This window comes from Chlamydomonas reinhardtii, chromosome 15 (genome assembly GCF_000002595.2).
Source record: "Chlamydomonas reinhardtii strain CC-503 cw92 mt+ chromosome 15, whole genome shotgun sequence".
Classification (NCBI taxonomy): domain Eukaryota; kingdom Viridiplantae; phylum Chlorophyta; class Chlorophyceae; order Chlamydomonadales; family Chlamydomonadaceae; genus Chlamydomonas; species Chlamydomonas reinhardtii.
Window position 1 is genome coordinate 857,457 of NC_057018.1, and position 25,759 is coordinate 883,215.

A 25,759-nucleotide genomic window follows, 5' to 3' on the forward strand; every position below is an offset into this window, starting at 1 on the left:
CGTAGGTAAGACTCGTAAGCGTGCTTTACACGGGTGCAACTGAACGGCCGAAAGATGTTCACAACATGTCGACAACATGGCTGTGGTCAAGACGCGCCCGACGAACTTTCCGTGTTTACATGTTAATAGAGCTCGCTGAAAGCAGTCGTTTGGCAACATCCTGGAAGAAAACAGAGGGGATTTAGGGGGTGTACGGCATGGTACGGCACGGTCGGTCGTCGGTCAGGGGGGTCGGGAGGTTTTGCGGGGTGGGGTCTGGAACTATTGTTCGTAACCCCCCCCCTGATTAATTGGACATTTTGGCCGTTTCCTAGACATTACTCCCGGGGGCTAATGTCTGGGGCGAGACTTTGTTGGCCCGGGTTTGGGGCGGGTTTTGTCCGAATTCCTATGGAGAAGCCCCCAAACCGCCATGTGCCCAGACAAAAGACGGCGGCCACCCGGCCGTTTTTGTCTGGAGCTAGACATTACCCCCAAAACAAGATACGACCCCTGGCAGTAATGCCCTGAGGCACACCATCCCATGCGGCTGACATCTAAAACTACCACTTCGTCCTCAGAGGGCAGCAAGGTCGCAAAGGTTGCGGCGGCAGGTGGAAACAAGGTTGACAGGGTAGGCGCAGGCAAGCGTAGCCTTGTGGCTGCCACCCAGGAGGGTTTGACATTTTGTAGCAAGGAGTTGACCGCGGCGATAGCGTGGGCACGGTCCGTCAATGTGCTGGCGACAGCAGGGGAGGGCTGGAACTGCTCCCGCACGAGCTGAGCCCCCTCCGCCATGAGGAGGGAGGACGGCCCGGCGTCGCCGTAGGGTGCGCGGTGTGTGTCCGTGGGGTGGGCGGGGGCGGCGGTGGACAGGTCGATTGAGCGGAATTAGCTTGGAGTCCAGCCCGGCGTCGCCGGAGGGTGCGCGGCGTGTGTCCGTGAGGTGGGCGGGGGCGGCGGTGGACAGGTCGATTGAGCGGAATTAGCTCAGTTGGGAGAGCGTTAGACTGAAGATCTAAAGGTCGCTAGTTCGATCCTGGCATTTCGCACGCTGATGTAGCGCCCCGTAACCAGCCCCGCGAGGGGAGTGAACTACCCGGACATCCGGGAGAATTTTGGCCCAGCGGGTGATCTGGCGTGTCCTGGCGTGCGCAAGCTGTGGCATGGGCCATAGGTCTGGGCACAAGGGCACAAGGAATCGACGTTGGGTACAAGCGCAAAGGAACAAGATCCAGCATATCAAAAAGGTGGCGAACTGACGCATACAGACACGAACGGCGACCTGATGGATTTGCTGCACTGGACATGGACAACGCGGTCGTGCCGACGACTTGCGCACTAAAGGTGCGTGCACGTTTTGCAACATGTGCACCGCTTCGCGTCTTCAGTGCTCCAAATCTGGTTTCCTTGCTGTGTGTCATACTCTTCCGGCTGGCCAGTGCTGGGCACCCAATTCGGGCACCACGCCGCCCAACATCCCGACTTGCCGCCAAAACACGTCTTTGCTGCCCAGCGATGTATGCCTTGCGAAAGAGGTTGTGGCTATTGTGCGTGCATACCAGCATCTGGTGCTTTGTAAAACTCGGAGAGCCATACGACGTGCACGGCGCTCTGCTGTAGTTTCTGCATGCGCAAAATGTTATGCCGCGACTCACACAATTGAGTTGCATACTGCCTGCATTACAGAATTCTATGGCAAATGTCTCCTCTAGCAGTGCAAAGCGGCCAAGAGCGTTAGTATAGGTCGCGATTGTTTTCTGAACTCTTACACCACCTTTCAATAAGGATGGGACTATTATCATGTTTCAGTGCGCCCAAATCCAGCGCAACCGCGCCCAGTGACCACTCAAGCATTGGGTGCGCCTGGAGCTCCGGGGGCCCGCCGAGTGATGTTGCTAGCAGCGCTGCAAAGACACGACAGGTAGGAAGCTCTAGCTGCAATATTTTGTAGCGCAACCTCAAGGGTGTGCCCTTCGTCTCTTCTTTTTTCCGCAGCGCCCTGACGATGGCGCGGATAGGTCGCGTCATGATATTATCAACACAGGGCTTCTTGCCGCGGTTCCAGTGCTGGCAAACCTGGGTGCCAGCCCGCAGCAGGGATGGTTCTCGGCACTGGACGCCGCTGCCAGCTGCCTGGCGTCGTGTTTTGAAGCCGACCAAGTCAGGTATGCATGCGTGCTGCGTCGCCGACTTGGGGTCCACTGCAATAGCGGACAGATTCCACGCGAGGACACTTTCAGGTGGGGGCTGCATAAATACGTGGACACATCGTGGCCTATGACTGAGCTCAAATTCTTATGCTGTTGCGATGTTGCAGCATATACATTCTCGACGGCGAGGGCCAGGGCAGCATTTTGGCGGGCGTTGGCGTCGAGCCGCGGCTCTGCTCCGGCGCCTGGCAGAATGCCTGCGTCCCGCAGCTGTGCCTTGAGCAGCTGGAGCAGCTGCAGGTGGGGCTTCTAAGGGATTTGCTTGGGGGAGAAATTAGGTTGGAGTATCAGCTTGACAGGAAGCCTCGCTGTCTTTAGGGGGGGGGGCTGTGACTGTGACCGTGCGGATGTCAATGGAGCTGGGCGTAGGGAACGCTACCGCGTGTCTGAAACGGCGGCGCGGCGTTGCAGCACTTCCACCCAGACGCAATCCTTGAGTGAGGGGAACGTAACGCTAGCTAGGCCGTGACTGCTATCGGCTGCCAGGTATGGTTGCGTGTGTGTGTGTGGTGGGGGTGGGGGCGCAAAGATCGTTGGGAAAGCGGTACAGGATGCACTGAAGACTGGGGGGGAGGGGGGGGGACAGTGGAGTCCTCCAAGTCACCGTTTCCAGCAGGCATGCAAGAGCAGACAAGGAAAGACCAGACTCTTTGTACAGACCGTACAGCTGTACAGCACATGTGTCAAGGCCGCCATGTGGCCTGTACGTGGCCGTGCGCTCACGTGCGACACCCCTGTCCACACCCCTGCCCACGTGTCCCCGCAAACCCGCACCCCCGCAACCCCCAACCCACAGATGACTAATGGCAGCGGCAGCGAGGAGGCGACGATGGCGGCGGTGGCGGGGGTGGTCTACCGAGAGCTCGTCGCCCCCACCAGTGGTGGCAGCGGCGGCGGCGGCGGTGGCAGCGGCAGCGGCGGTGGCGGCGGTGGCGCCATCCCTGGCCCCGCCGCCGGCTCGTCGTTCAAGCAGCGGCCGCCGCCACCGCAGCAGCTGGTGCAACCCCAGCAACAACAAGTCCAGCAACAAGTCCCGCAACAGCAAAAGCCCCAGAAGCAACAGCAGCAGGAGCAGCAGCAGCAGCTGCTAACGAGCGGGTCGTCATCCAGCGCCAACACGCACGGCACCCTGGGCACCGGCGGTGGAGTCAATGGCGCGCCGGACAGTGCCAGTGGCGGTGCCTGCGGCGGTGGCAGTGGCGGCGGCGGCGGCGGTGGCGGCGGCGGCGGCGGCGGCGGCGGCGGTAGTGGCGGCGGTGGCGGTCCCGAGCGCGTCGCGACGGCGGCGGCGCTGCCATACGAATGGCGGCGGTTGGCGGCGCAGCACGGCTGTCGGCAGTTTGTGGCGGCGCGGATCGAGGCGCATGGCGTGGCGGTTGGGGTGCTGGGCCTGGCCAGCCGGGGTGAGTGAGCGGCGGGGGGCGGCGGTTGGGTTGGTTGGGTAGTTGGTTGGTTGGGCAGTTAGTTGGTGGTTGGGCAGCTGGTTGGGTGGTTGGGTTGGGGGGCTGGAAGGCTGGGGGTTCGGGTGTCCCAGGGTTCATCGGAGGATTTACGGTGTGCCTTAAGCAGGGGCGAGGGCGCGGCAGTTGGAGGGGCATGGGGAATGCGATCAGAGATGGGATCATGGGAGGAAACCGTGGAGTGGCGACACACGGTTTGCAATGCAAGGCGAGCGCGCGCTTGCAAGCCTTCGCGGCTGGCTCCATTTGCAATTTTGACCGCCACATACACCACCGCTGCCGCCCTGCTCGCTGCAAATCCGCGCAAGCCCTCCGCGGCTCCGCCCCCCGCCTTAAAGCCCCCCGCCCTCAAGCCCTGCACCCTCACGCCCTGCTGCGCCCTCAAGCGCCGGCCCTGGCCCTCCCCTCCCTCCCGTTGTCCCCCCCTTGCTTGGTTTGATTTAGTTTGGGCTGGAATTTACAACACCCCCCTCCCTTCACTGCTGTATCAATCATGAATGTAATCCCCCCCCCACCCGCAGCCCACGCCCGCCCCCCCTCCTGGACCACCGACGCTCTCCGCTGCGTGTCCGCCTTCCTCACCTGCCACCTCGCCACCGCCGCCGCCGCCCTGGTCGGACCCGCGCCCTTCGCCCCACCGCCCCCCTCCCTGCTGCTGACCCCCAGCGCCGCCGCTTGCGGCGGCGGCGGCGGCGGCGGCGGCGGCGGTGCCGGCGGCGGAGCCGCCGCCGCCGGGCCGCTGGCGGCGCTGCGTCGCGCGACGGCGTTGAGTGAGATAGTGGCGGCGCTGGGCGCGGCGGCGGCGGTGGCGACGGAGAGCGTGGCGCACGTGCGTGCCGCCAGCATCCGCGTGGCATTCGTACACGCGGTGGGTGTGGATGGGCGCGTGTGTGTTTGGGAGTGTGTTTTGAAGGGGTTGTGTTGTTGTATGTGACAGTATGTTTGTCCTTGTAGGCGCATGTTCTGACTGCGTGGCCAGGGAGTACGGGAGGGCTCTCTCCGGTTGTCGTACTGAGGTGGTTGGTGGGTTGGCTTGATGGGTGAGAGCCCACGTCGCCGCCCCATTCCATGGCCTTACTTTCCCGCCCGGCTGCGGCTTCGATCAGTAATTGATCATGCTTTGAAACCCTGTTCGTCACGCCCCTGCAAACATGTCTCACGCCCCTTCATGACTTCATGACTTGTAATGCCATTTCTCACGCCCCTACAAACACACACAGGCATTCCAGAGCGCAGCCATCTTCCCGGTAGATCGTCACACAGACCCCCTCAGCGACGGCGGCTTGGGAGGCATCGCCACCAGCGGCGGCGGCGCCGTCGGCTCCAGTATCGGCAGCACCGCCGCCGCCGCCGCCACCAGCCTCTTCGGCCGCATCTCCTCCCACGCCTCCATCATCGCGCCATCGCCGCCGCTGCCGCCGCCGCCGGATCCGCTGCGGGTGCGGCCGCGGCCCAGCTGCGATGTGCTGATGCCGCCGCCGCCGCCGCCACGCGTGGCGGCGCCGCCGCAGACAGCGGGCGCCGCCGCCGCTCCCGCACCGCCGCTGTGTGGCGGGGCGGGCGGCGGTGTGGGAGCGGTGGTGGCGAACGTGGCTCTTCGCAGCAGCACCCCCGCGGGGGCTCTTGGGCTGCTGGGGCTGCCGTCAGAGGCCAGCCCAGGTGCGTGTGTGTCATGGTATGTCCTGACGAGCGTGTGTGTGTGGGTGCGAGATTCGGACGCGGCGGTATGAAGGAGCGGGCGCAGATGTGCGGGTGCAGGCGTGCGGGCATTGCATGTCAAAACTGAGCTTTTGTGAAAAGCGCTCCTTCCCCCAAAACACACGCACGCCCCCACAGTAACCAACAGCCTCGCTCCCACACCTCCCACGTGCCCTCTCCTCCTCTCTATCCCCCCCTCGTTGGTTTTGGTTTAGTTTGGGATGGTTTTTACAACCCCCCAACACACACACGCAAAAACCCCAACAACAGGCGAGGCGGGAGCCGGCGGCAATGCAGGCGGCGGTGCGGCCGGCGGACTGGTAGGCGGCGCTCACGGCGCCGCCTGGATACATGCCCTGCTGCCCATGGCCCGTGGGTCCAGCTTCGCCAACGGCTACGCCGCCGCCGCCGCCACCACCAACGCCACCAATGCCACAAGCGGCGGTGGCGGCGGCGGCGGCGCGTTTGGGTCATTGGTGATGGAGGGCGGCGCCTCGCTGTGGCGTGGAGGCAAGGGCACGGATGTGAGTGTGTGTGTGAGCTGATGAGTCCGGATTGTGCATCCGCCCTCGTCTCATGGCGGTTTGGGTTCGGCGGACTCTTTCTCGCTCCCTTCACCCTTGACCCTCCTTGCCCCCTTGGCCTCCGTTTTCTCTTTGGCCTTCCTTGCCCCTTGCCGCTTTTCTTCTCTTCCCTCCTTACTCATAAGTCTCACCGCCACCACCACCATCCCTCGGCACTTCCATAGATGTTTCATTCAAACCGTTCGCATGAATGGCTACCCCCCTCCTCTCCCACCCTGCTGTCCCCTGATTCCCCTGCTTGCATCCTGCTCCCGATGTTTGTAAAGCTTGCCACCCATCTCCTCTCCTTAAAATAATCATACATGTAAACCCTCCCTCCATCCCTCCATCCCTCCCTCCTTCCATCCCTTCTGCCCTTCCTGCGCCCCCCCTCCCACTCCTCCTCCTCAGCCCCCCCGCAAGCTACTGCACGGACACACACTGCCGCTGCCCGGCACACTGCTGGCCCAGGCCCTAGCGCAGGGGGCGGCGGGGCTGTGCGTGGATGACTGCGCGGCACACATCCAGGCGCGTGTGTGTGTGTGTCTTTGTGGACTGGGGAAATTTGGATCCAGATCCAGTTTTGTACCTTAAAAAGTGTTTGGATCCGGGTTGGCTGAGAGGGCGTGAATCCAGTTTTGTGTAAAGGGGCTTGTATCCAGGTTGGCTGGAAGGGGCGTGGGAGGGGGGCTGTCTGCGTGAACGACCGCGCGGCGAACACCCAGGTGTGTGTGGATGGGTGGGTGAGGTGGGATTGTAGATACCCGCCCAAACTTAACCGTGCCCAATGCAGGAGGAGAGCGTGGGGGTTATGGGGGGGACTTAAGATTCAGGCTTGTTGAGAGGGGCATCCCTTGCCCATTATGCGCTTTCCTGTCACACAAGCCCACGAAACACACCCACACACCCACACACGAAACACACACGCCACACAGGACACCAAGTCCTACCCCAAAGACCTGGTCCTCTCCCGGCACGCCTCCCTGCCCCTCTCCCTCGCCCTCGCCGCGGCCTCCCCCGCGGCCTCCTCCTCCGCCGCCGCCACCGCCGCCTCCCGTGCGTCCACCGCCGCCTCCAACAACGCCGCCAGCGGTGGCATCCGCCTCTTCGGCTCCCAGGGAAGCAGTGACCCGAGGGTCACGCCCAACGCGGCCGGGGGCCGCATTAACAGCACTGCTGCCGGCGACGGCGCCGCCGGCGCCGCCGGCGCCGGGACCGCCGCTGAAGATTTGGGCTGTACAGGAAGCAGCGGCGGCGGCGGCGGTGCTGGCGGCGGCGGCGGCGGCGGCGGGGCCAATGGTCCGCTGCTTGCGCTGTACGCAACGTTTGGTCAGTCCACGCCGCGGCCGCTGCTGCAGGCGGTGGTGCGGAGCCTGAGGGAGCTGGCCATGGTGGGTCTGGTCTGGTGTTGTTGCCTGGTGCCACTGTTGCTACAGCTCTGCTTCTTGATTCAATCATGAAGGTAACCTGACCCCCACTCTCTGCTCCTCAGGCTCTGGCGCCGGTGGTGTGGGCCCGTATCTCCTCTGAGCCCTCGCTGCGGGACGAGTGGGCGGTGCTGGCGGCGCACCTGAAGAAGGTGGGGAAACGTGTGTGTTTGGGGGCGGGGGGAAAGGTGTAAATACCAGTCCAAACGAAAGCAACCCAACCCAAACGAGCGGAGCACAGGCAGAGGCGTTGTAAGGGGGTTACATTCATGACTAGTTGAGGGAGTGATAGACGGTAGACCATCTCGCTGTAGAGGGGGTTGTAAAACCAAAACCAAAACCAACGAAAACGAGGGGGGGACAGGCACCTCAAAAGGGTGTGGGCAGGTGGTTATTACAGGGGTGGGCACAACCGAAGAAGGCGGGGGGAATATGTGCTTGTGCGTGTGTGTGTGAAGGGGTGGCATGGGGTGACGGGGGTGGGGGCCATGGGATGGGGGCTGCGCGTGTGTGTATGCTAAGTGAGCATGTGGGCGTGTATGTGTATGTGTATGTGCACATCCCGTTCCCGCGCCCGCAGCCGTGCACACAGCAGTCCACACACACACACACACACACACACACACACACACACACACACACACACACACACACACACACACACACACACACACACACACACACACACACACACACACACACACACACACACACACACACACACACACACACACACACACACACACACACACACACACACACACACACACACACACACACACACACACACACACACACACACACACACACACGAAACACCACGTGCACTGCCCCACCACCCACCGCCTGCCCGGAAACCCTCCAAACCCAACCCGCCCAACCTCACCGGCCTAAGCACACAACCTACACAACCATCATTAGCCAACCAATCAACCAACGGCCGGTCTAACCTGGCCTAACTCGCCCTCACACTCTCAGGTGCCGCTACGCAAGCGCGGCCACCACACACGCCGCGGCGGCGGCGTCTCTTCAGGCTCAGAAGGCGCGGAGGAGGGAGAAGAGATGGAGGAGGAAGAGGACTTTGGCCTGCACCCGAAACAAGATCAGCCGCAGCAGAAGCAACAGCAACAGCCGCAGGCTCCTCTGCAGCTGGCCGCCCCGGTAACGTTAACGGCGGCGGCGGCGGCAGCGAGTGCGAATGACAACGCCGCCGCCGCCGCCGCCGCCGCCGCCGGTGGAGGCTGCGGTGGCGGCTACGGCGCCAGCGGCGCGTGTGGCATGATTGGTGAGGTATTTGGAAAGGAGGCCGTAGACGCTTTGCTGGACGCAATGGGGGGCATTGGCGCCGCCGCCAGTGGCATAGGCGGCGCCGCCGCCACCGCCACCGCCGCCGCCAACAAGAATGGAAGCAGCATTGGCGGCGGCGGCGGCGGCGGTGGCGGCGGCGGCCAAACGTTCTTAGCGCCGCCGCCGCCGGCGGCGGCGGTGCCGCCGCAGCTTCAGTCGCCCCCGTTCTCCGTCCACCAGTCGCCCAGCCTTGGCGCCGCCGTCGGCGCGGGCGGCGGCGGCGGCATGGCGGCGGCAGTGGCGGCTCTGTTGGGAGGGGCAACGCCACGGGGGGGCAGCAGTGGCGGCGGCGGCGGCGCCGCCGCCGCTGGTGATGGAAAGCTAGTGACGCCCGCCGCCGCCGCCGCCGCCGCTGCGGCGGGGCTGAAGGCAGCAAAGAAACCGCCGTCAGCGCGCAAGTCGTTCCGCGCCCTCCTAGGCTGGGTGGCCGGCGGCGGCGGCGGCAACGGCGGCGGCGGCGGCGGCGGCTCTTCCGCCGCCAACCATCCTTTAGAAACCGCCGCCGCCGCCGCCGCCGGCAGTGAGGCTGCTGCCGGCGGGCTGATGAGGCTCGCGCCGACGGTAACGGCTACAACGGCACCCGATCAGCAGGCGAAGGCAAGACCAGCCGGCACTGCAGATGCCAGCGTTGGCGCCGCCGCCGCCGCCGCCGGTGAGATCTTGGACACCAGCAACAGCCTAATGGCTGGCGGCGCCGCCGCCGCCGTTGCTCGGAACGTCTGGACCGGACCCGCGGGTGTGCCGGCGCCGGCGTCCGCTGCCAGCGGCGCCGGCGGCGCCGCCGCCGCCAGCGCCGGCGCTGCCTTGTTTGCCGCAGAGCTTGGCGGCTGCAACGGTCTCACCGCCACCGCCGCTGCTCCCGCCGTCACCGCTGGCGGCGCTGGCGGCGGCGTCAACGGATCCAGGCTGCTGACGCCGCCGGGTATGCCGCCGGGGCCTGCCGGTTTGGCAGCCTCAGCAGCAGCTACGGAGGCGGCGGTGGTGGCGGCGGGTGGCGGCGGCGGCGGTGGCGGCGGTTTGGCGATGGCCCGTGGGACGGAGGCGGTTGGCGACAGGCACCGCGAGAGGATGAAGCACATGCGACGCAAGAGCGTGTCGTTCCGGCTGGAGGCAGCCATGAGTCCGCGAGGTGGGGTTCTGGGAGTGGGTGGATGGGGTTGGGTTTTGGGCACTTGTTTGTGGGGGGCTTGGGAAACTCGCACGGCGTGTTTGCTAGTGTGGCGTGGCGTGACCTGTCGTGTTGTGTCCTTCTGGCTTGAGGCAGCCCGCGAGGTGGGGTTTGGGGACGTTGGGGGTGGGGGTTTGGGACGCGTTTGGCGTCGTGTCGTGTCGTGTCGTGTGGTGTTTGGCGTGTTCGGTTCGAGTAACGGCGCGGAGGGAGCCTTCCGCTCTGGTCTACGTACGCATTAGTTCAGCAACGCATGTCGATATAAGGCAGAAGCGGCAATGCGGGGGGGGGGGGGCGGCTCAACCGGCGAAAGCGGCAATGCTGCTCCGGCGATACATGCGCACAGGCTTTGGCTCTGCGACCCTTGCTTGTGAATGGAGCACCCTTGTCTTGTTATCTTGGTGAACGGTACTGTATCCTGGTTGCTGCAACCTTTGTTTGTCGAGAAGCTTGTCTTGTTAGTGATTTATATGTGCTTGTGTTGCTGTTACGTTGGCCCACGTCACAGGTGCCTCCAAGATTGCGCCCATCATCTCGATCATGCATGAGCGGCTTAAAGCGGCACAGGTGATGAGGAGCGTGTCTGGGCTGGGCGGCGCGCGAGGGAGGGCTTGCCCGTGTGAACCACACACTCTTCGTTCAGTTGTTCTTGACATGAAGTCTCCCCCTTCTCCCACTTCTCCGTACCAATCTTTGCAAACCCAACACACAAAACACACACACACACACACACACACACACACACACACACACACACACACACACACACACACACACACACACACACACACACACACACACACACACACACACACACACACACACACACACACACACACACACACACACACACACACACACACACGCACACACACACACACACACACACACACACACACACACACACACACACACACACACACACACACACACACACACACACACACACACACACACACACACACACACACACACACACACACACACACACACACACACACACACACACACACGCACGCAGGCCGTGCAGATCAGTGCCGTGCACAACCGCGCCAGTGAGATGCGGAAGAACGACCTGCACTCCCTCAAGCTGCTGGATGAGGTCGGCAGGGGAGGTGAGAGCGAGCGAGTAGAGCGAGGCAGGAGTGTATTTGTTGGATAGCAAAATTTATAAAGGTTAGCTGGGTGGTTGATTCGCGTGTGCCATGGTTCTGAGCAGTTTGGGTGTGTGACTGCACTCGCTCCAACTGCTGACGAGGTTGGCCGGGGAGGTGAGAGCGGGGGGTGGAGCATGAGAGCGAGGGAGCGGGAAACGCGGGTGTGCGCGCGTAGGACGTGCAGGGCTTGCGCACGGTTGAGTTTCCGTTGTTCCTCACACTCATCTGGCAACCCCCTCCCTGCCCTGTGACGAGTGTATACTGGCCATTGGAATCTCTTTTCGTGGGGCTTGGGCATAAAAGCTCCGCCCCATGTGAATTAAAACCCTCGCATGAATGGCTACCAACTTGCCATGCACGGGGGCCTGCGGTTCCTACTGATTCTGCGGTTCCTACTGGGCGTCGGCACTTCGAACACGTGATCTTTCCACAACACTTCGTTTTCCACATCGCTAGTTTAGCTTTGGTTGGGTTTAGGTTGGGCTGGTACTTACAACCCCTCCCCCTCCCCACCCCACTACTTGGCTACGCCTTCACTTCTTAAATAATCATGAATGTAACCTCCATGAATGTAAACCCACCCCCCTACCACCTCCCCGCCCCGCAGGCTATGGGGTGGTGTACCGGGGTCTGTACCACGGTAGTGAGGTGGCGGTCAAGGTCATCCACGAGGTATGTGTGTGTGTGTGGGGGGGGGCGGATGTGGGCATTTGCTTGAGTTTGTGTTTCTGTTTTGTTTCTGTGTTTGCGTGTTTGTGTTTGTGTTTGTGTGTGCGTATGTGTTTGCATTGGCGTTTTTGTGCTTGTCTGTGTCTGTGTCTGTGTGTGTTCTTGTGTGAAGGCATGCAGATGGATATGGCTGGGTGGGTCAGGCGTGCCAGCGGCGGCGCAGGACGTTGTGAATCTTCTGGTAGTAACACACCACACACCATCAACGAACGCAGGCCAAGCTGAGTCCTCAGCCCACGGCCGGCAGTAGCGCACTACAGCCCGCCACCGCCGCCGCCGCCGCCGCCCACCCGCTGCTGGCGCGGTCCACATCCGTGCTGTTGCACAAACAGGTGTGTGTGTAGTTGTGTGTGTGTGTGTGAGTGGGAGTGGGCGTGGGAGTAGGAATGGGATGGGCGGCTGTAGGCTTCGAGGGCGCTGCATTGCAAATGCGGAGCCTCCCTGATGGGTAGGCGCTTGACGCTTGACGCTTGAAGCTTACTTGGAGGCCCGCCCGCCACCGCCATCAACAGCACTTGCCCATTCTGCCCTCGCTTCGCCACGCATCCAAAGGGCTGAAACACACACTTCCACACACACGCACGCTAAAACACGCGTCCAACCACATGCCCAACGCACGCTCACGCACTACTCCCGCCCAACCCCCCAACCGCCCAACCCCCCACAGAACCTGCACGACGCCATCGAGTTGGTCGCCAGCGTGTCCATCAGCCACCCCAACATCGTACAGGTGCGTGTGTGTTTCGTGTGTGTGTGTGCGGGCATGTTTGTGCGTCTTTTTCAGGGATGTAAATAGCAGCTCACACTGAACCAAACCCAATGCAAAGGAGCAAGTGTGTGTGGTGGTGGGGGGGGGGGTATAGGCCCAAGCGCAATGACACCGGGGAGCAAGGGTTTGGGAAGGTGGGGGGTTACATGCACAAGTATTGGCTCGCCCATTGGCTCACTCGGACTCTGGTCCCTGGGGTTTAGCAGGCTCGTGGCACGTCCCCAGTAAGTTCGGTGCGGGGCAGACCCTGCCCGCCTGCCGTCAAGTCCAAACTACCAACCAACCAACCAACCAACCATCCAATCAACCATAACCGACAGGTTCTCACTTTCTTCATGGACTGCCGCCTCGTCTCTCCGCCCGCCATTGGCGGCGGCGGCGGCGGTGGCGGCGGCGGCGCCGGCGGCGCCGGCCTGGCGGGCATTCTCGCGATTGCCAACGGTAGTGCCATTGGCGGCGGCGGCGGCGGCGGCGGTGGGGGCCTACTCGACACATTTGAAAACGTGGCGGATCACGGTGTAGCCGGCGGCGGCGGCGGCGGTGTGGGGGGAGAGGCGGCGGCCAAGCCCGCCCCGCGGCTTATGCACATGCCGTCGCTGCTCGAGTCGCCGGGTCTGGGCCAGGATGTCGGTGAGTGGGTTGAGTGGGTGCCGGGTGTTACCGTATTGCTTGCTTGGGGCAGGCTTGGGCGTCGCTGCCATTTCGCTTGACGCGCCGTCGATTGCAATTGCAGCTTTGAAGTTTGTGCGTTTGTAGTTTGTGTCATTTTGTGTCTGTGCGGGGTACGCAAGCCCCGGGACTTGCCCGCAGCTCCCTCGCCCTTGACTTGAAGCTGTCCTCACTCACTTCACTTTCCGGGAGTTGACAATCACACTAACAAACCGACCAAAAATAAAATAAAATAACCAACGAATTAACCGACAATACAACTAATTCACCCACGCAGGCTCCGACAGCTCTATGGCGCTGGTCATGGAGTACTGCGACGCGGGCAACCTGAGTCTCGCCATTGGCAACGGCCTTTTCCTGCGGCAGCTCACACCCACCACCAGTAGTGGCACCACCACTGCGACCACCACCGCTACGACCACCACCACCACCACCGGTGGTGCTGCTGCTGCAGGTGCTGCGGCTGCTGCTGCTAATGATGGAGGGGAGTGCGTGCGTATGTGTTTATATGTATGTGTGTTTATGATTTGAGGTGTTTGGATTTTGTGTGTGTGTAGTAGGCGGGTAATGGGATCTAAACCCTTCATCGTCGGCTCCCCCGGCCCTCAGATGCATCCACGCCCTGATTTTAAGAAAAGTTTACTTACTTTTATCACATATACTCACTACCGTAATTCAATAATTTTATTTTATTTATTTGTGTCCATGACACAGGCCACGGGACAGACCCCTCCAAACCTATGGTCGCGGTTTGCCTCAAGGTGCGCCTCCGCGCTCGTGTGTGTTTGCCGTGTTCGTGTTTGGGTGCTGTCCCTCCCGTCCCGCCCCACTTCCCCACTTCCCGCCCGCCTCCTCGCAACCCGGTCGCTTTCAACCCGAACGCACGCAGCCTAACCCACATGCCCGGCCAAGTCCTTTAGAACTCCATTCGTCAAATCACACATACTAACGTTGATGCAACTTATTGCACACGCAGTCGGTGTTTGCGACGCTGTTAGAGATCGCTCTGGCTCTTCGGCACATGCACATGCTCCACCTGGTGCACTGCGACGTGAGTGGACGTGTGTGTGTGTGTGTGGGGGGGGGGGGGGTTAACGTTGAACCAATCCCGTAAGGAAACAGTCGCGCGGCAAGGAGAACTGCAGCTGCAAAAGCGCGTCGTTGTACATCACCGTATGTAGCCCGGCGGGCTTGGGCAGTGTAACGGCAGGTGGAAGGAGCAGTCCAGAGCAGCTCCGGAGTCATGTCAACAGTGCGAGCCGCGCGCGGACCCCGTGGGTGGGGGGTGCAATTACCAGCCCAAACTAAGCCAAAACCAAATAAAACGAGCGGAGCACAGGCAGAGTCGTTGGTTGCAAGCGGGGGGGGGGGGGGGGGCGGGGTTTAAATTCATGATGAGTTATTAGGGAGTTGGTGGGTGGGGGTGGGGGTTGTGGTGGGGGTGGGAGGAATGGTAATGGGGGTGGGGGTGCACACGGGGGCGGGGGATCGAGGGGCCGGGCCAGACGTTTGCGAAAGATGGAATGATGGCATGGGAGCCCGGACCAGGCTGGGGATAGGAATGATGGATGGGAAATTGGGAAGGCTGGGTAACGCGGAGGGCGGTGTGAGGTGCGGAGGTGGGCCGCGTTAGGGCGGTGGGGCGGGGCTAGGCTAGGGTGGGGCGGGGCCAGGCTTAAACTCGAAGCTGAAAGCATGGAAGCAGTTGCGGGACGGGTCGAGGGGTGGGTTTTGGACGCAGCGGCACAATCGTGATGCACGTGGCTGGGGATACCTGGTGGAAACAGCACATTGGCTAGCCACACGATGGCGCCCCCGCAAGCCCTGCCTTGCCCATTTGCAACGCTTTGCTCTTGCCGCCTTCTTGTCTGCTCGCCTCATCACCTCGCACGCTACCTGTTCCCAATCCTCTTTCTTTCCTGATTTACCCCCGCCCGACCTCTCCTTCTAACTCTCCTCGCGCCATCACCCACACCTTCCAAACGCGTGTGTTCCCCCTCGCCTGCCGCTCCCACGGCACTTCATGCTTGTGAATCACTCACTCTATTTTTCTCCATACGGACGGCTTACCCCCCTCCCCTCCCCTCCCTCCAAACAGCTTAAGCCGCAGAACGTGTTGCTCAAGGTGCGTGAGGGGCGTGTGTGCGTGTGCGGCGTGTGTGGCGTGTGAGGCGTGTGACTGCAGGTGGCAGCCGAGAAGTTCTTAATGAATGGGCCTTTGCTTTGGGTGTGGCGAGGTGGCTGGTAGCGGGAATCTCCAGCTTTTAACACTCGTGCCCCGTCTCACCTCCGCCCTCACCGACTCGTGTCCCAAATGCAAATGCTTCAAATGCAAACGCCCCAACTGCAAAAGCCCCAATCGAATGCAAACGCCCCAATAATCAAATGCAAACACGCCACACACAAACAAATCACAACGCAGACATCGCCGCGCGACCCCCGCGGGTTCACCGTGAAGCTGTCCGACTTTGGTCTGGCCAAGGTGTGCGTGCGTGTGTTTGGGTGTGTGCTACTGTGTGTCTCTTCATGTTTGTTTGTTTGTGCGTGCGTGCGCTTTCTATCTACATTGCACGTGTGTACTTACTTAGCGCGTGTGATGTGCTTGCGCCTGCTGTGTAAGCGCGTACGTCCAACGTCCTACACTTCGTTCCGCCCCTCCACACGCTCGTGCCTCTAGTTTCTCAACTCCAGCACCTTGCATTTTACACCCCCCCCCCCATACACACCATCCCATGGATGGCTACCCCCCCCCCCCCCAGACTCTGGCGCGCGACGATGACGGACAGCTGGTCATTGACGAGGCGGTGGCCAGCGGGTGCGTGTGTGTGTGTGTGTGTGTGTGTGTGTGTGTGTGTGTGTGTGTGTGTGTGTGTGTGTGTGTGTGTGTGTGCGTGCGTGCGTGTGTGTGTGTGTGTGTGTGTGTGTGTGTGTGTGTGTGCGTGTGTGTGTGTGTGTGTGTGTGTGTGTGTGTGTGTGCGTGTGTGTGTGTGTGTGTGTGTGTGTGCGTGCGTGCGTTTGTGTAAATACATGAATGGCTGGGCCGTGGAGAGCGGAGTGGATGGGCCGTGATGATAGATAAATGCACGTGCCGGGAGGTTTAGCGGGGGTGAGGTTACTTGGGCGTATTGGTGCCCGCCTTGCCTCCACCCGACCTCATCACGTACCCCCACAAGCACACATCAGCCCCACACCCACACCCACACCCACACCCACACCCACACCCACACCCACACCCACACCCACACCCACACCCACACCCACACCCACACCCACACCCACACCCACACCCACACCCACACCCACACCCACACCCACACCCACACCCACACCCACACCCACACCCACACCCACACCCACACCCACACCCACACCCACACCCACACCCACACCCACACCCACACCCACACCCACACCCACACCCACACCCACACCCACACCCACACCCACACCCACACCCACACCCACACCCACACCCACACCCACACCCACACCCACACCCACACCCACACCCACACCCCACTCCACACCCACACCCACACCCACACCCACACCCACCCACACACACCCACACACACACCCACCCACACACCCACACACACACACACACACACACACACACACACACACACACACACACACACACACACACACACACACACACACACACACACACACACACACACACACACCTACCCTACCCAAAACAAACTCCCACACCCACAACACCCTCAAACCCTCAGTAGTTTGGGCTGGTGTTTACAACCCCGCGCTACCACCGACCCACTCCACCCACACCCCACTCCACCCACACCCAACCCACCCCTACCCCAACCGCCACCCCCACACCCCACCACCAACCCACCGCAGCACCATCACGCACGTGGCCCCCGAGGTGTTCATGGGCGAGCGACCGCTCGGTGCGGCGGTGGACATCTACGCATTCGGCATCCTCATGCACCAGGTGTGTGTGACTAAAATTATTGTGATCTCATTCTTTTGCATTTGTTCCAAGGTTATTTGTGCTTGTGTATTGCTATTAGCTGTTCTGTAGTTGTTGGAAGATGGCTGTGGCACGTGTCTGGGGCTCGTGTTCGGCTTTGGACAGGGTTCCATCGTGAGTTTCCATGCACCGCGCACCCAAAGCCCAGCAGCACCAGCAACCTTGCTTGGACAAACCCCACTTCCCCACCTCCCACTTCCCCACCTCCCACTTCCCACTTCCCCACCTCCCACCTCCCCCACCTATCTAACCCCACTGTAACAGGTCATGTGCGGTGTGAGGCTGTACGAGGGGCTTACAGCGCAGCAGATTGCAGGTGGGTGCGCGAGCGGCGTGTGTGCTTCAGGGGCGGCGTGTGTATCTCAGCTTTTCCTGGTTCTCTTTCTCCCTCACGCACCCTGCCTGTCTTCATTCTCCTCCTCCATAGCATTGCCTCTCCGCCGTTCCTTTCCCTTCCCTTCGCGTCCTATCCTAATCTCCTCTGCCGCCTCCGCCTCCTCCTCCGCCGCCTCCTCCGCCTCCTCCTCCACAACCTCCTCCTCCTCCACGTCCCCCTCCGCCTCCTCCTCCGCCTCCTCTTCCCCCCCACCCCTTAATCCTCGCCGCAGACGCGGTGTCGTACGAGGGCCTGCGGCCGCGCATGCCCCGCTGGGTTCCCTCCGGCTACCGCTCCCTCGCGCAGCGCTGCTGGCACCCCGCCGCCGCCGCCCGCCCCTCCGCCGACGAGCTCGTGAGGCAGCTGGAGAGGCTGGGCGCGGGCCGCGCCTGGAAGACCAGCCGCGGCGCGCAGCAGGCCTACCGCAACCACGTGCAGTCCTCCGTCGCGGACTTCCTGTACGCGGGCGGCGGCGTGAATAACTAGGGGTGCCCGGTGACAGATATAGGTGGCGGCCGCGCGTAAGGGCGCGTGCGTGGCGGCAGAGGCGGCGGCGGCGTGAATAACTAGGGGTGCCCGGTGACAGATATAGGTGGCGGCCGCGCGTAAGGGCGCGTGCGTGGCCGCGGAGGCGATGGCCGCGCGTAAGGGCGCGTGCGTGGCGGCAGAGGTGGTGACAAAGAGGGGCGGCGGCATTAAGCAGCGGCGGCCGGCGGCGTCAACTGCTGGCGGCGGCGGCGGTGGTGGCGGCCGCACGTTGTGGCGATGCCAACCAGCGGTGGCACAGTGTACGGCGCAGCGGGTGAGGCCCGCGCTTCCTTTGCCGGTGTCACCGGGTGCACGGGGCTTTGGCATATTTGTTCCTGCGGCGCCACTTGAACTTACTTCCTTTCCCTGAATTGCGTGTGGGACGGCTTCCCGCACGAAACGCATGAAGACGTGAAACGTCCATGATTATAATGCTGCTGCTTCAGCAGCCTTATGATGCAACCGGGATCTTGTGATCTCGTGATGATCTGTGTGAAGGAGTAGCTGACGAGCGACACGGCATTAAAGTGAGGGCCAAGGCAGAGTTTTGGTGAGAGTGTTGTTTAATTTTATAAAGTTTGTATTGCAACTACTTCAGATTGCTCTAGGTTATGGCCGGGGACGTGAAGGAACCGCGGTGGAACCAATCTGTTAATGTTGTGAGAGAAAAAGGCGCGCGCAGACAATGACGAGGAGTGAAGGTGCACAGAGATGCGTGAGTGAGAGGATGAGTGAGGAGGAACAGCCGCATGCGGGATTGCATGTGTGCTTGGGGAGCACTTGAGAATGTCTAGACTGGAGTGCATGAGAGGGAGTGATTTTTGCCGCAATTTTCTGTACAGCCCATGTTCATGTTTACAGCCCTTGTTTAGAAGCATGCGGGGCCCGAGCTTTGAGTAACCATGCAAGCAAATGGTCGGTGACTGCAGTACGGCGCATGCATCAAAAGTTTGGCGCTTGCTTGCATCAGGAGCGATTCGGGCCTCGATCGGCTTGGCAGAGAGCGAGAGGTTTGAAGGCGAGATGCAATGGTCCTGAATGGTAGCGCGAGAGAGAGTGATGAGTTGTCGGCAAAATGCTGGTTTGTGTGGACCCCCCAAGTGAACACTGCAGAGGAGCGAAGACACACACATGCGGCAAGGTCGAGGCTCGTGGCCGCCTCATTTTGCACTTACATGTATATTACTTACACTTACACTGGTGTAGTGTGGGTGTGAAGAGTGCCGTCACGGGACGTCATCATGGGGGGCATGGCCTAGGGCCGTGCACGGCAGTGAACGTGTTGGGAGGCAGGTTGGTGTTTGTCCGCATGATTGTGATGCCACCACCATGAACTGACAGCCAGGGCCAGTGGCCTTAGTATTTCGCAAGCAGCAGCAGATTTTGAGCGAGTAGGAGTGAGCGAGTTACGGTAGTTAGCAGTACGCGTTCGGCGGTGGCGTTATTGTGACTGCTAATAGCGCGTTCCGAGTGCTCGCGTGCGTGAGACCGTGCCAGCGTAAGCATGCATGAGAGCGGATTCCTTGCTCTGTCGCCTTGGCGTGCTTGCGGGCCCTTTCATAATATTCAGCATAAAATGCGAGCCACGTCCGGATTTGCGGGGATGCCAAAGGCCCCCAACATAGAGGCGTGTGCTTAGTAGGCGCCCGCGTCAAGGTGGCTGGGTTGATAACGACCCGGGATCAGCCCTGTTCCTGCCATAAGGCAGCCACCTCCTTGTTGTGTTTACTCCATTGTAGCCCATTTGCGGCTGCGGCTGTGGCTGCGGCTGCGGCTGCTGGGCATCATACCGGTTCACTTACTCGGTGCACTTACTTGTGGGTTGTGATTATGTTTTGGCACCTTGTGACGCAAAACTGCCATTTTGTGGGAAGTGACCTGGCCTCCTCATGTCAGGGCATCTGCATGCATGAAGCCAACGTGTGTATTGAAGCCAACGCATGCGGCCCGCGCGTGTTTATGTGATGTCAACAACCCAGTAATGCACGTTTGAAGGGTGGGGCGGTGAGAGGCAAGGTTGGAGGGGGGCCCGGCATGGTCTGCTTGGAAGCCCCGCGGCGGTTTTGGAAGTCGGGGTTTGTTTGCTCCCTTGATTGATTTTGGGTATTATTCTTAGCTATGCATTATTGCGTTGGTGGTTTTGGGAACTAGCGCCGTTAGTTTTGGCGCCTGTTCCGTTTAGTGTGGGGGTCGACCACTCTGCACACCGGTATTACCCCGTGTGTGTGCGGGGGGCAGGCGGGGCTGAGGCAGTGCACGTATCTTCCATCTACACTGTAGAAATCTGCCCAAAATCCGCCGAAGGCGGAGAAAAATTTTTGGGTCTGGGTGCCACGCATCTACGCAGTGTAGACGGTTTTGGCCGGTTTTGGCGCAAAAATGGGGGAAGCGTTGACGTTTTGGGGGGCTTGGGGCTTAAGTGTAGATGCCGCGGTCAGGGTCATCTACGCATGTGTAGATGCCGGGTGCCTGAGGGCATCTTCAAGATACGAGCACTGGGCTGAGGTCCCAACACGCACGCAAATGGGGTATGCATACAGTCTACCGTACACGTATGGGCACGGACACGCGTGGTCATGTGGGCACTCTCCATCTGCCTCTTTGGCCGCCCTGTCATATCGTCACCCCTGCATACGCCCGCGCTTACGAAAATTCAAGAGGCTTGCCGCCCTCATACTTGGTCGCCCCTACACCGTGCAGAACGCGGGCGGGTGGCGCCGTTCACGAACTGTTATTCTTGTTGGTGTGCAGTTGTTGTGTGGCTCGGCATTTGACGGTGGCGTTTGCCGCTGGTGTTGCTGATACAAGTTAGGGGCTTGCTAACAGGGTTGGTTGGGTGCTGCTGATGACGCTAATGACGCTGCCCAGGGGCATGGGGGTGGGGTCGACCCGGGCCCTGTCACGATGGCCTGGACCCCTCACGTGTGTGGGACCGGCGGTCCTGGTCCCTTTGTAAATCACTAAATCCGAATCCTGACGTATCCTTACAGTATAAAAGTACCAAGCGGCAGGATTGTAAGTACCAACCGGCAGGAAGCGTGAAGCACCCGGTGGCCTGTGGGAGCAGCAGGCGTGCCATGGATCTGACAACACTGTGGTCGCGTAACCGTGATGTAACATCCCATTATTACACCGGTGTACGCTGGTGGTGAGGCTTGTTCGTGCAGCTGCAGATGACTTGAAGAGGGTCAGCGTCCAACATGTGTACGGTGCGTAGACGGTGCGCAGAAGACATTGGTCAGCGTTCAAAGTCAACCGCGAAACGGGCGAGGACCTGCATCTAAGTTTATATGCTTCAAGTGGTTTGGGTAGGTAGAGGGCGATGAAAGTGATGCAGCGAGGCGAGGTCGGCGCTTGGGGGTGTTGCATGCGGGGCGTGAACTTCACGGCCAGGTCGCCATCGCCTCAACACCAGTGGCAACTCAGATTTCCAGTAACAGATGCTTTATTATCCATACCTAGCGACAGCTACTCAAGCGGCTTTACCCCAGCGACCAATACGCACCTGACCTTTCGTTCCTTGCAACCTTTTCCCACCGATGCATGTCTAATGCGTTTGAGCTGCTCCGAAATATAGCCTGATATAGTCGCTCTAGCTCAGATCGCGGCCCTGAGGGGGCCCGAGATGCTCGTCATGCGCGCCAGCAGCGGTCTCGTCGCGGGCTCTTTCAGTGGCACATGCGCGCGCAGCCACAGCGGGCATGGCTATTGCAATTCGTCATCAGCCCGTCTCCAGGCGCCGCAACCAGCGTGCGCGCTGAGAAGACTGTTCGGTCGTTCTGACTCCGACCCCAGCTCGCCGCGCGCTGCCGCCGCTACTTCTGTCCCAGCACACAACAGCAGCAGCTCCTCCCCACTGCGCGTCTCGACGGCGGCAGTGCTTGGCGGTAGCAGCAGCTCCCGCCTCGGGCGATCAGTTGTGCAGGTGGCGGCGGGTAGGGGCAGCAGCGGCGGCAGGGCTGGCGGGGGCAGCGCCAGCGGCGGCGGCAGGGGCAGCGGGCGTGACCCCGCGGATGACATGAGCGTGTGTCAGAATCTGGAGGACCTGCAAACCTTTATTACACGGCGGCTGCCAGTGTGGGAGGGGAAAGGAGATGTGATCACCATGTGCGCAGCTTTCAACAAGTGCGGCAAGGTGCGTGGGCGTTCACCTCCCATATGCGACCGGTACTTGCACGCGTGCAGTGATCTAGACGCAAACATTATTTGGATCCTTATGAGACCGTAGGCTTACGAACGTGGCCATGGTAGAGGAAAACAAGAAGTTTGGAGTGTCCAATGTTTGAAGTTCTTCCCAGCCCGGACCGCCGCCGGTATTCACGAAGCAGAAAGCCTCAGACCTTGCGTGCGCACCTCTTCATACCCACAAACACGTGCACATAGCACTTGAACCCATGTATGTCCCTCATAACTGCTTTGGACGCAGCTGGAGTCGCGCGCTGGAGCAAACCAGACGGTTGTAGCACGCAGCAGCATCATTGCCGCGCTTGCGCCAGCCTACCTGCCGCTTGTGCCGCGCATGCGCATGGCTGTTGATTGTAGCCTTCCGCTGTGGGCGCTGGGGAAAGCCGGGGTCAGCGGGGACACGGAGGCTCAGCTTGCAGCAGCGCTGCTGGAGCGGCTGGTGGTACCAGAGGTTATGGGCACTGCGAAGCCCCAGGAGCTTTCAAATGTCATGTACGCACTCGGCAAGCTTAAGCAAGACCAGCAACAGCGGGGCTCGGGCTGGGACCCCACCTCATCGCCGCACTTGCAGACCTTGGCATCAGCTGTGGCCTCTCGTTTGGGAGCGGCGGTGGGCCATGGCTTCAAGCCGCAGGAGCTTTCCAATATTCTGTGGGCGTGCGCAAAGCTGGGTTATGCGGACCCAGGACTCCTGCTGCCGCTGGCAGAGGCAGCGGCGACGCTCAGTGTCAGCATGAAGGTACAAGAGCTGGCCAACAGCCTGTGGGCGATGGAGGCTCTGGGCTGCTCTGGACTTGAGTACCGATCAGCCGTTGAGGCGCTGTGCGGGGAGGTGCTGCAGCGGCTCCGGATACCGGAGCTCGCTGCAGCATTTACCCCGCAACACCTGTCCAACATCCTGCTGGCGCTGGAGGGGCTGCAGTTGGGCGGCAAGCAGGCAGAGCTGGTGGCGGCGGTGGCCGCAGAGGACGTGCGGCGGGGGTTTGACGGGTACGTGGCTCAGGACCTCAGCAACTCGGCGTGGGCCCTTGCCAAGATGGGGTTTGGGGTGGGCCCGGAGGCGCCGGTGGAGCAACGTCAATGGGTGTCGGCAGCGGTGGACGCAGCAATGCGGCCGGGAGTTATGGCCCGTGCGACGCCTCAGGCCTGGGCCAACCTGCTGTACGCGCTTTCGATGATACGCCACCAGCCGTCGCCGGCGCTGCTCGACGCAGGCGCCGCGGCTGCGATGCACCGAGGCAATGCACAAGACTGTGCAAACACGCTTTGGGCGCTGGCGGTGCTGCAGCTGCGGCACGCCGGCTTGGAGGCGGCGGTGGTCGGCCGGCTGGGCGAGCTGCTGCAGCGCGGCGGGGAGGCGCTAACCGAACAGGGCATTTCGAACAGCCTGTGGGCCATGGCGGCGTTCGGGAACACGTGCTCCCCTGGCATGCAGCAGCTAGCAGTCCAGCTGGCGCGCAACGCAGCAGGCCGGCGGTGGAAGGGGTTTACCGACGATGGCCTTCGACAGTTGTGGCAGGCGCAGCAGGAGCTAGGCGGCGAGGTGGCGGCGGCCCTGGGCAGCAGCCCCGGCCTGCAGGCGGCGATGGATAAGTCAGTGGAGACGTACAGGCAAGATACCAAACGCCTGTCTGAAACCCATAAGCAGCTCCTCGCAGCGCTGCGGCGGCTTGAGGGCCTTGCGACAGCAGGAGGCCTAGCCGTTCAGTCCGTGCAAACAGGCGTTGTCGCGCCAGGAGTGTTGACGCCAGTGGATGTGTTGGTGGGGCTGAGTGACGGACGGCAGGTGGCGGTGGAATGGGTAACAGTGGTACGTTTCCTCTCCAACCGAAAGCAAGATCCCAGCGCGGTTAACGGCAGTACGGTTCTGCGTCATCGGCAGCTGCGGCGGGCGTTTGGGGAGGGCGGCGTACTACTGGTGCCGTACTGGGAGTGGGACGGGCTGCAGACTGCCGAGGAGCAGGAGGCCTACCTGCTGCGCCGGCTGCAGCAGCCGGCGGTGGCGGTGGAAACAGTGACAGCGGGTGTTGTGGGCGGCGCTGCGGCTGTCATTACGGCCGCGCCACACCAGCCCGCAACCACCACCACCACCACCACCAAGGGCGGCGGCGGCTCTGGAAGCAACCCACAACAGCAGCTGCTGGTGCGGCCGGCACGGCGGCCAGAGGGAGGCGGCGGCGGTTGAGGCGGGTCGGGACGAGGAGGACGGTAGTAATAATAATAATATCTACGCAGGGCACAGGTGCCCGCGTGTCTTAAGGAGGAGTGAGACAAGCTCACCCCACCATCGAGGAGGACGGTAGCTGAGGGCGGTGGCTCGGCAACCGGGGCCGGGCTGAGAGCCTGAACGGCGCTAGCAGGGCGTGGGGCTGAGGGTGCACGTGTCGATTGGCGGCGAGTGACGTGACTAGTTTGTTAGCTGCGGGTTAGCACGGACTGTGCACCCCACCCAACCGGCCATGTCCGGATTTGCGGGGATGCCAAAGGCCCCCAACATAGAGGCGTGTGCTTAGTAGGCGCCCGCGTCAAGGTGGCCCCGGGATCAGCCCTTTTCCTGCCATAAGGCAGCCACCTCCTTGTTTGTTCAGGTTTTTGCCTTGGTTTGCCTGTGCGGAATGCGTTGATTTATGAGCCATTCATTGGCTTGGATGCCGCGTGTTTGGTCGCCTGGGCCCATGGCGCTTGTGTGGTTGTGAGTCGGCACAAGAATCCCGCACAGATATCACCAGCCGCCGGTAATGAGCTGTTTCTATGTACGAAGATTGCATTGGTTTCCATTGTACGAAGGCAGTGTACGCAGGAGTACCTACCCAGGATGGGGGGGGGGGGGCTTGCTGACGACCTGATGTGTGCAACATGCGTTACAACATTTGAAGCTGGTGGTGCCGGGTGCGCGTGGTGCTTTGTGTGACGCGTCGTGGACGCGGCCAGTGGCGCCGAGTGACGTTCAGGGCGTTTGGATAGGCGCGAACGATTGTGCGTTGCCTGCGTGTGTCGCGAACCGTCAAGCCAGGGCTTGCATCGCATCTTCGGGGAGCGGCAAGAAACGGGCCCCGATGCAGGCCCTTAGGCGAGAAAGATTGGGTGTTTCCAGGGCCAGCACCGCCTACATGACGCACCCCGGCGCTGGGCACAGCCTCCGACGCTTCATCCAGAATGCCAGGCAGGGAGGCCTCATCTGCCCCGCCCGGCTTGCGCTGTTCAAACTACGTGCGAGTGACACATGTGCACTCTGCGCCCCGATTCACCAGCGTGCTGGATCCCCCCCCGAACGGGGCAACGCAGGCCACCTTGCCGGCCACTGTGCGCACCCCCAACTTGTTGGGGCCCGCATCGCCAAACACAATGCCGCCGTCCGTATGATCGCGGAATGCCTGCACCATGGCGCCAACGGTGGCGGGTACATGTTGATGGACGCAAGCAGTGCAGATGCACGCCCCGAATACTGTGCGGGCACCTGCCCCCCCAAATGGATGCTGCGCAACAATATC

The 25,759-nt window shown here is 61.5% G+C and overlaps 2 protein-coding genes across 2 annotated transcripts; both read left to right on the plus strand.

Annotated features, from left to right (window-relative positions):
* The first annotated feature begins 998 nt into the window (after positions 1-998).
* CHLRE_15g639503v5 (uncharacterized protein) lies at positions 999-21,040 on the plus strand. Its single transcript, XM_043070617.1, has 26 exons — positions 999-1,903; positions 1,978-2,147; positions 2,300-2,432; positions 2,989-3,595; positions 4,174-4,520; positions 4,873-5,311; positions 5,621-5,874; positions 6,325-6,441; positions 6,849-7,304; positions 7,406-7,492; positions 8,319-9,816; positions 10,364-10,422; positions 10,877-10,970; positions 11,620-11,684; positions 11,957-12,073; positions 12,409-12,471; positions 12,831-13,140; positions 13,457-13,633; positions 13,894-13,940; positions 14,156-14,230; positions 15,278-15,304; positions 15,602-15,661; positions 15,939-15,994; positions 17,047-17,140; positions 17,444-17,495; positions 17,788-21,040. The coding sequence occupies exons 1-26, from the start codon at positions 1,769-1,771 to the stop codon at positions 18,039-18,041; spliced, it is 5,793 nt and encodes a 1,930-aa protein (XP_042916472.1). The 5' UTR covers positions 999-1,768; the 3' UTR covers positions 18,042-21,040.
* A 466-nt stretch (positions 21,041-21,506) lies between these two features.
* On the plus strand, positions 21,507-25,360 carry CHLRE_15g637850v5 (uncharacterized protein). The gene is made up of 2 exons (XM_043070574.1): positions 21,507-22,218; positions 22,510-25,360. Exons 1-2 carry the CDS (start codon positions 21,709-21,711, stop codon positions 24,451-24,453), a joined length of 2,454 nt encoding a protein of 817 aa, XP_042916473.1. The 5' UTR covers positions 21,507-21,708; the 3' UTR covers positions 24,454-25,360.
* Positions 25,361-25,759: the final 399 nt, after the last annotated feature.

Coding starts and splice junctions, on each gene's coding strand:
- CHLRE_15g639503v5 (XM_043070617.1), top strand. CDS start 1,769: ATGGGACTATTATCATGTTTCAGTGCGCCCAAATCCAGCGCAACCGCG. Junction 12,074..12,408: donor CCGTGCTGTTGCACAAACAG/GTGTGTGTGTAG, acceptor AACCCCCCACAG/AACCTGCACGACGCCATCGA. Junction 17,141..17,443: donor TCGGCATCCTCATGCACCAG/GTGTGTGTGACT, acceptor CCACTGTAACAG/GTCATGTGCGGTGTGAGGCT.
- CHLRE_15g637850v5 (XM_043070574.1), top strand. CDS start 21,709: ATGCTCGTCATGCGCGCCAGCAGCGGTCTCGTCGCGGGCTCTTTCAGT. Junction 22,219..22,509: donor CTTTCAACAAGTGCGGCAAG/GTGCGTGGGCGT, acceptor CTTTGGACGCAG/CTGGAGTCGCGCGCTGGAGC.